General features: G+C 54.1%; 2 protein-coding genes across 2 annotated transcripts in view; one reads left to right on the forward strand and one right to left on the reverse strand.

The window, feature by feature from the left end:
- LOC112545108 (scavenger receptor cysteine-rich type 1 protein M130-like) overlaps positions 1–6,777 on the forward strand; it is a 60,405-nt gene extending 53,628 nt beyond the window's left edge. Inside the window, exons 12-16 of the mRNA XM_089775352.1 lie at positions 3,519–3,611; positions 3,862–3,933; positions 4,940–5,029; positions 5,415–5,546; positions 6,653–6,777. Of these exons, the coding sequence (XP_089631478.1) occupies positions 3,519–3,611; positions 3,862–3,933; positions 4,940–5,029; positions 5,415–5,546; positions 6,653–6,777 (512 nt within the window). The remainder of the gene's footprint in view (positions 1–3,518; positions 3,612–3,861; positions 3,934–4,939; positions 5,030–5,414; positions 5,547–6,652) is intronic.
- LOC149525640 (uncharacterized) overlaps positions 1–9,055 on the reverse strand; it is a 238,290-nt gene extending 229,235 nt beyond the window's left edge. Inside the window, exon 1 of the mRNA XM_089774907.1 lies at positions 8,935–9,055. The gene's annotated coding sequence lies outside the window, so the exon portion shown is untranslated. The remainder of the gene's footprint in view (positions 1–8,934) is intronic.
- Between the last annotated feature and the right edge of the window lie 229 nt (positions 9,056–9,284).

Consider the following 9,284-nt stretch of genomic DNA (forward strand, 5'->3'; position numbering starts at 1 on the left):
AAGCCAGAAGGAAAACAGCAGCAGTTGCTGACAGAAGAAATAGTAACTCACATACGGACAGAAAAGGAAAGCAACAAAGGTTGCAGGATCTCATCAACATCCCTCCTTTCAATACCCTAGAGAACTTCAGCTTTGACAAACCTTCTCAACTAACAGATAAGAAAGCAGCAGTTTGCAAGATCTCAGATTGCTACAAAATTCCCTAAGGAAACTGAAGCTATGCAGGAATGCTCTTTAATTGATACAGTGGGGAAGCAGTTAGAGCAGTGGTCCCCAATCTTTTTGTGGCCAATAGCACATTCATGTTTTCAGAAGTGTGTGGCGTGCGTCAACAAAAAAAGGCGTCAAATGTGAAATTGAAGGCTATTTTCATATTAAATGTGAATTGGGTAAATTTGATAGAAACAATTTAATTGGATAATTTTTATTTTAATTATATTGTAATTCATTTTTAAACAAAATTCTGCATTAATAAAAAGGGGGGGGATGTCCAAATGTTGAGCAAAAAAAGCACCCTCCCTCCAAAAAAAATCACAGCACCTTTACATTTCACACTCCCTTCCACATGGCAGGAGAAGAATGTCCCAAGTGGCTTTCCAGCTGAGAAACTAAAAATACCAGACATTTTACTGGGTCAGGCCAGGGGTTTGGATTGTGTCTCAGGGCAGGGGATTGGGGTGCAGGGTCTGGGAGGAGAGTTCTGTGGGTGAAGATATCGGAGTGGGAGTAGCTGGGGGGGCCGGACACTTACCAGCAAGACGCACTGCTCTCTTGTTTCTCCCACAGGACCTGCCTGGCCATGAGCTTGGGGATTGGTGGGTTCCCGTAGCTGCCATTGTCCAGGTCCGGCCAATGGGCTTGTGCGGGGGGGGAGGGGCAGAAGCGGCCATTAGGGACCCTTCCCTGACGGCTCACAGCTCCTGCACCACAAAGGGCCCCACCACAGCTGTTTTGCATTGGGGGGGGCTGTTGCTGCCTCGCAGCCGAACCCGACCAGCGCGGGGTTTGCTCCGGCCACTGCAGCGCCTGCGCGGGCTGCCTGCTGCGGTGGGGGCGGGGCTCAAGCCTCCAAAGTGCCGCATCGGGCTCCCTCGCAGGTCCCAGGCTGCCAACCCTGCTCTAAGCAGGAGTGAATGTGAATAGTTTTAAAATGCCGGTGCAGGCGCACATAAATGCCCCCGGGCACCGTGTTGGGGACCACGGAGTTAGAGCATATCTTTAAATCCTTTGATTTTCCTGAAGACAGTCACAAAGGGTGAGTCTAAACTACATGGCTCCGTCGATGGAGCCATGTAGTTTAGACACACCCAAAGGTAACTGTGAAAGGGTTCTGCTGTGTTTGGTGTGTACTTTACACATCAGGGAAACATGGTTTATGAATGAGCACGTTTTCACCAGAGAATTCAAGGACTAGGGACACCTGCTGGATGCTTAGAAGAGTTTTGCATTAGGTGAAAATTTCTTTTGGAAGATCAAAACATGAAAATATCTGATTAACATCTTAATATGGAAATTGTATGATGAGCCATGAATGCTCACAGAATTGGGGGTTATAGTGCAGGAGAGGGTGAGGGCTCCAACTGGGGGTTGGAGTTCTGTGGAAAGCCAGAACTGAGGAGTTAAGGGCCTGGGATAGTGCTCTAGGATGGGACCAAAGGGTTCAGGGACCAAGATGAGGCTCTTGGCTGAGAAAGGTGGTTCGGGAGAATGGGGGTGCAGGATCTGGGCAGTGTTTACCTGAAGCGGCTCCTGGAAGTTAAAACCCATCCTCCCTCTGGATCCCAGGCAGAGGTGCAGCCATGAAGCTCTGCACACTGCCCCATCCACAGATATCACTCCCACAGCTGCCACTGGCTTCAGTTCCTGGCCAATGGGGGTTGCAGAGCCAGTGCTTGGGGTTGGGGCAATGTGTGAAGACCCGGCTGCCATTGTTTCCAGGAACTTGTTGACACCATTGTATGCATGGACTGGGGCAAGGGAAACCCCCAACTTCACTCTCCAGCTGGAACACAAGAAAAGGGCAAACTCTCAGCCCCACTACAAGTTGTTACCATAACTGCTGAGGCAAGAGAGACAACTTCCAGGCTAAGAGGGACAAATTCCAGCCATAAGTAAAAGCCTTGCAGCCTAAAGGCAAAAGATGGGACAAATTCACATCCCAAGGGACATGGAATGACCAGCCAAAGGCTCATGGTATAATAAAGGCAGGAAACATGGACATTTTCCTATTGTTTGCCACATCAAAGTAATAAGGAACTTGATTCACATGACAGACAATCAAGAATCATTGTTTCTAGGATTGATCACGAGTGAAGATACAGAGCTGCCTGGGGTGTGAAACGGAGCATTCAGAAAAATGCTCTTGACTTCAAAATTGGTTTAGCAGCAGATGTCGATTTACAAGAAGGGGAAGAACCTGAACAGAGAGATTCGGGGGTGAGGGGTAACGAGGAAGGAGAAATGCTGGAAAGGAGTTTGGGTGAGAGAGGCCAGAGAGATCAGACAGTCCTACCAATGCTGGGCACTCAGGGTATGTCTACACTACCCTCCTAGTTCGAACTAGGAGGGTAATGTATGCATACCGCACTTGCAAATGAAGCCCGGGATTTGAATTTCCCGGGCTTCATTTGCATAAGCCGGGCGCCGCCATTTTTAAATCCCGGCTAGTTCGAACCCCGTGCCACGCGGAGGCTTCTAATCTGAACTATCTGTACTCCTCGTGGAATCCCGGGCTTCACTTGCAAGTGCGGTATGCCTACATTACCCCGCTAGTTCGAACTAGCGGGGTGGTGTAGACATACCCTCAGGGTGTGTTTGCCCTGCAGTCAGAGGTGTGATTGCACCTGCAGACACATCTGAGCTAGCACTCACCGAGCGAGGTAGCAGCCGGCTAGTGTAACAGTGGCAGTGTCGCTGTGTAGCACTGGGTGGTGACGTGGGCTGGACCCTGGAGTGGGCGACCAGGGTCCTAGGTGTGTCTGTGCGGGCAAGGCCAGAGTGTTCTGCGGTGTTTGCTGGGGCAGCTACGCCCTACCCAGACCCAAGCTAGCTGAGGTGTGTTTACTGATGCTGCAATCACACCTCCGGACAGCAGTGAGTACAGGCCCCCTGCAGACAGCACTTCCCATTGCCAAGGTGCTGCACACTTGAGCCAGCTGTTCCCCACACAGGGTCTAGCAGTACAGGCACAAGTGCCACTTTGCCTGTTGGTGAAGGCCCCAGGCTGGAGAGCAGTGAATTTGGGTGGTACTGGGGAAGGGAGGGCACATTTATCAAGGGACCAGTCAGGCTGAATATCAAGAGCAAGTTAATGCCAGTGAAACAGCCAATGGAACAAACACCGAAGGGACAGAGACCCCGTCACCTGGGCATTGAAATCTGGACTGGACAGAGCAGTGGGAATGCGCCAGAGGGAGTAGTCCTGCATTGGCACTGGGGGAGGAGGGTCTGGATGGTCTCATAGGGTTTCCCAGCTCTGTGTTCTCTGATCCTGTGCAAACTCGGCCCTTTGTTTCCAGGCTCCAGAAGATCCTCGGACCCTTTCTCTGAGGCGGTGTACGAGGAGATTGACTATGACCTGATGAGGAAGGTGCAGCTGTTTGGTCGCTCAGGTCTGTGCATACCGGCTTCCTTTGTTGCCTGCGTCACGTCTTGACTGCCGCACAGTGCTGGATCAGCTGTGCTGGATCAGCACAGCATGGTGGCCATTTTTATTTTAATGAAGCAGGAATTATTTAAATCCCCGCTTCTTTGACTATGCCAAATAAACTATTTTACATGGCTCCGTCAACGGAGCCATGTAGTCTAGACATAGCCACCGTGGTAACATCCCACTTCCCATCCCTCCAGGTTCCTATTCAGATGAGTCTATGAGGAAGCTGCCGTATTACACCGGGGACAGCGAGGGGGAAAACGATGCTGGATCAGAGCAAGGTAACAGGGGAAAGGGATACACCAGAGACAGGCCCCACCTCTGTGAGGGGAATCGAATTTACACCTATTTCTGTCCCAGCTTTGGATGTAAACGTGTGATCAATCCTGCCCCCTTCTCTGTGTGGCTCATGGTGCTCTCCCCAGGGGAGGAGCTGCAGGGAACTGGGCAGGGAAATATTTACCTGGCATGAAAGACTCTGAGGTTCATAGCTGGTCTGTGCCACTAACCAGGCCCTGATCTGTGCTCCATTATGGGCACATGGGGGGGCAGCAGCCGTGCGCTCCGAGACACCGCTACCCTTCATGCCATTTCCAGACGCTAAGGGAGTGAGGGGAAAGTGCTTGTATTCCGTGCATGCCTCTCTCACCTGCCTGGTGAGCTCCCTTCAGCAGGGCTCCCTTCACCAGCCAGGTCTGAGAGACATGCACGGAGTGCAGGCCCTTTCTCTTCATTCCCTTGGTATTCAGGGCACGGGATGGAAAGGTCCTGGAGCGCACAGCTGCTGCCCCCACTATGCGCCTGAAATGGTGCCTTGAGGATTTCTCACTAATAGCACTTGGTTTAAAAGTAACCCTTGGATCTTAGCTGCCTCACACCTCCCTGGCATGAGTATGAGCCCAAGCCACAATCTAGCCTCTGTACACAAGGCAGGTGGGTTCACAACTGTCAGTCCTGGTGCAGCAGCCGGGATCTTCCAGTGAGCCCCTGGTTAGCTCAGTACCCGCACAGACCCTGCTCCCAGCGAGGGGCATGCCAGGGTGAGTATTGGGTACAGCGGTGCAGGGCTGCGCCCTGGTTATTTGGGAGGAAATGAAGCTGGCAGAATCCCTATCTCACAGGTTGTCCATGATGCTCCCTTTTCTCTGGGATTCCCCTGGGACTTCTCCTACAGAGCCCATGAGACACAGGACAAGCTCCAAGGCAACCAATGCTTAATGGAGAACTAAAGCCGGCTGGGAAAGGAGCGTATTCAGCAAATGCTCAGTGTGGGGTTTGCTGTTACAGAGGGAGCTTCTCCTGCGAGGTCCCAGCAGGATTATGATAATATGGAGGAACGAGCATCAAGCGACACCCCCCAGATTCTTGGCAGTCAAGGTGAGCAGTGAATCTACCTCCTGAAGCCAACGTCCCCCTTGGCTACTGCTGCTCCCCACACCCTTCATTTTCTAGTCTGCCCTTTCATCCTGAGCTCAGGGAAGGGAGGAATTAACCAGCCAGAGGCATTTTACAATTAAAATCTCTCCCCATTGTTTGCTTAAGGGCCATGTTCTTATGTTCTTGTCATTTTTCTGTTTCCTCTTTGCTTCACTTCCAGCAGCCTCCTTTGTTTGGTTGTTTGGTTTTTGTTTTTGTTTTCTGCAGTCTGGCAACAATACACACAACTCCTCATTGTCCACACCTGCACGTAGCTCATTTTGCTATTCAGTGGGAAGCCTCTTCTCATTCCCATTCATTTCAGAGGTCCCTGCTCTCCCTGAAGGTGCCCCAGGGGATGGCTATGATGATGTCAGAGAAGCTTCCGATGCTGATGATGACCCTGGTTCTAGACCAAATGGCCAGGAAGTCACTGGGGACCATGGGGACAGTGACAGATCCAGGTGTTCACAGTCAGGTGAGCAGGGAGGCGCAATGTTGCTGATTCTCACAATGTTTGCACAAGTCTCATGACATTTCCTACTCCTTCCCTTAAAATCTCAGATCCTGGAATTTAACTTAAAGATTCAGAAACCACAAGCCAACAGAGAAAAAAGACCTCGCATTTCTTTAAAAAAACCCTCCTGGTTACTGAGACAAACTCTGCACATTTGGGATCTGGGGGCTGATTTTGGAACACCTGGGGTTGGCGATGCTGGAAATGTCTGTTTCCCAGTGACTGTTCCTGTGAGACCGTCTCTCGCTTGGAATGGGGCTGTTGCCACAAGGAAGCAACTCTGGCCAAAGCAAGTTCTGTGAGAGTCTCTTCTCCCTGTGAGAAGGTTTCCCAGACAAGGCCCCTGATTCTACACCCGCTGGATCCTGTCCCTCACTCTGCCACATGAATGGCATCGCTGACCCCAGTCCAGACCAGCAAAGCTACACACGACCAGGCAGGCTGGGGCCAGAGAGCCCTTCCCCAAACAAGGTGTCGGTGCCCTGTATGGTAACGGGAAGGGCAGGGCCCTGCTGTGGGCTGGTTATGGGCTTGGCCTCAGGTTCGAGATCAGTCCCCTCAGGATGGAAATGTCCCTGGGGCCACAGGCTCAGAGCTGGGCCCAGGGCCGAGATCCCACTTGGCCCCTCAGAGGAAATGGGGCCAGGTGAAATGTGCCTGGCTTTGGTCTGGGAGGAACTCAACTGTGAAGGGCCCTGGGTGGGCAGGTGAGATCTGCAACATGCAGACAAGTCCCCTGGGCTGGGCCCATCCTGCGCCAGCCCCCAGGTCTCGGCTGGTGTTGGTCCCTTGGGGACTCTATGAGCTGCCAGGGGATCCAGCAACCCCCAGTGGGAACTGTCCCCCGCTCACTGCCAGCCCCCCACTTCTCTGCCCCAGGCAGATCTCAGCAGAGACTCTGCCCCACATGCTCCCTGTGTGGGTCAGGGCATCACACTTGTCAGGGGCCCACTCAGCGGAAGGGGGGGGTCACTCCCAGCCTGCGTTGTGTTGCCCACCCGTTCTGTGAGTGCGTGGAGGGGGGGAGGGACACACTGGCTGTAACGGGCCCCCCTTGCTACTTTCAGCCTGGAGTCTGCGCTCGCCCAGACGCGAAGGGGCCTCTGGGGTGCAGAGCGACGCCCCGGCCCCGGCTCCTGGTGACGCGGGCTATGACGATGTTGGAGACGGTGTCTCTGGAACAGCCACATAGGAACAGCTGAGCCCAGAGCAAAGCTCCTGTGAGCATGTAACTGCTGTAGGATTAGACTCTGCCTCCCCCGCACGTTCATGGGCCAACGGGCGTCAGACAGACCCTGCCTGGAACTGCTTCAATCCGCTTTTTTATCGCAATTTTGTATAGATCCAAGGAGCAGAGCGACTGAGCAGGGTCTGTGATTTCCTCTGTAACTTCCCATCGCTCAGCGTCGCGGGGCCTTTGCTGCCTTTTTGTTCCTAACACGGCTCCACTGGGAACTTTTGCTCTTTCTCATTAAAGCTTTTTGGAAGGTCTGTTCTGGGGTGGAGGCTTCTCTCGTGCAGGTTGGGTGGTGCCCAGAGGACTGGCAGGGACAGAGATGGAGACTGAAGCACGGTGCTGAGCGTGAATGCGCCTTTGGGCTGCGGTAATAGTGAGAAACCAGCAACAGCAGAACCTTGGCTCCAGGGAGGGCCCTGCCCCCAATCCAGGCTCCAGACTTCCCTCAGGAGTCCAGGAGGAGAAACGGAGGATGCTTTACAGGTGCCTCAGTGTATGTCTACACCGCAATGCTATTTCCAGATACCACAATATCTTGGTCTGTGACACTCTCAGGATTTACTTTCACTTCCTGAACAAGGGCACTCCCCCGCCCCCCCCCCACACACACCTGCCTGAGGCTCGAGGAGGGAGTTTGGGTGGGGAAAGGGTCTGTGTGCAGGGGGCAGGCTCTGGGAGGGAGTTTGGGTGCAGGAGGGGTGGGGTGTCAGGCTTTGGGGAAGGAATGTGGGTGTGGGAGGAGGTCTGTGATAGAGTCCATGTGTTGGGTGCATGCTCTGGGCTGGGGCAGAGGGTGAGGGTGGAAGAGGGGGCTGAGAGGTGCAGATTCTGGGTGGGTATTTTGAGGGAAAGAGGGGGTGGGGATGTGAAATTTATTGGGCCACCCTCTCTGTCAGCAGCCCCTAGGCGGAGGTGGGGGATCTCCATGTGCTGTTCTCCACAGAGACATCCCCACAGCTTCTCATTGGTCACAGGGCTGGAGCGTGGCAGCTCGCAGATACACACACAGCCCTCCAGGGGCCACAGGGACGTGCTGGCAGTCACACATAACGAGCGGTGAGGAAGCCACTCTGGCCCTGCTGCACGGTGGATGGTGACACTGGAGCCCCCAAACCCTTTTAAATTGCCCAGGGGATGCACAGGGGTGGCAGGCAGGCCTGAGGGAGAGACGCAGCCCCAAGCTTTGCTGGAGCAGGGACCCTGGGCAGGACCGTTCCTGGTGCCTGGGCACCCTGGGCCCATAGAACTCACTGTCCTTGTTCAGGCAGGGAAAATAAAGCCCCCGATGTTCCCCTCAGCTGCCGGACATGCAGAAACCACAGCACCTGGCAACTCATCAGCACGAGACGGACTCGCTCCGGCACTGCCAGAGCCAGGCAGAAAGTGGCTTCTTCCCCTTCCCTCATTGCCCCCATTTAGTGTCTCTTCTCTCACTCAGGGGTGTGTGAGCTACAAGGCCTAAGAGCGCTGTTGGAATCAGCCTGTGGGCATCGAGGGGGTACGGCCACTGCCCCTGCAGCCACTCTCACTGGGTCCCTGGAGAGCCCTTCCCACGAGCCATGTGCCCAGGAACAGGCTGAGTGGGAACCAGCTGCACTTTGCAGGGGGAGCTGCAGACTTGCTCAGCAAAGCTGCTGAGCCCATTTCCTAGCCTCTCCCAAGCAGCCCAGGGGTTCCTGCCCGGAGCAGCTTGTCATCAAGTGCCCTTGGTGGCCAGCAGGTGGCTGGTTCCTCACAGCTGCTCCATGAACTGCACCAATGGAGCTGGCGCCGTCTCAGGCAACTGACATTCAGCCTCCTCTCTGCCGGCCAGAGGCAGCTGGTGTGGGACTTGCTCTAGACGTGGGGCGGTACCTCTGGGGTCTCATGCTTAACCGGAGCAATAGGACCCCGGTCACCTGCCCCCTGAGAGGACACCTCCCAAGGGTTCGTTTCCAACTGAAATGAAACCACCTTTTGATTTTCTGTACGTGGGTTCTGCCCACTGACCATTCTCCAGCAAACCCAACAAACCCCCGGGCCTCCATTCTGAACGGGAACCCAGTTTCCCTTCCATTTCTGCCCCTAACCGGACTAACCCCACAAAGGACACCTGGCCCCACAATTAAATACCTGCAGTTCCATTTGCTGCTGGAGGCCCACAGAGGGAACCCAGAATTGTGCTGTCCTGGATTGCAGCATCCCCATCTCCTCAGCAGCTGTCTCCCCAGTTCTAGTCTTCAAAGCCAGACGTGTACTGAGACTAGTTCTCCTGCGCAGTGTCCGGGCCCTGCCTCTTCTCCAGGAAGCAGTTGCTCTGTGTGGGGCCTTGAGTAACACATAGTCACAGCTGATCCTGTATCAATTGACCTTTGCACTACATGTTCTCAGTGGAACATCCCGAACACAGGGGGAGTCAATCCCGGGTGCTTACTGGCCGGTGGAGGCTCCCCCCAGTAGGTGAAAGATCCTTTAGACCCTTG

Source organism: Pelodiscus sinensis, chromosome 1 (assembly GCF_052426305.1).
Source record: "Pelodiscus sinensis isolate ZL-2025 chromosome 1, ASM5242630v1, whole genome shotgun sequence".
NCBI lineage: Eukaryota > Metazoa > Chordata > Testudines > Trionychidae > Pelodiscus > Pelodiscus sinensis.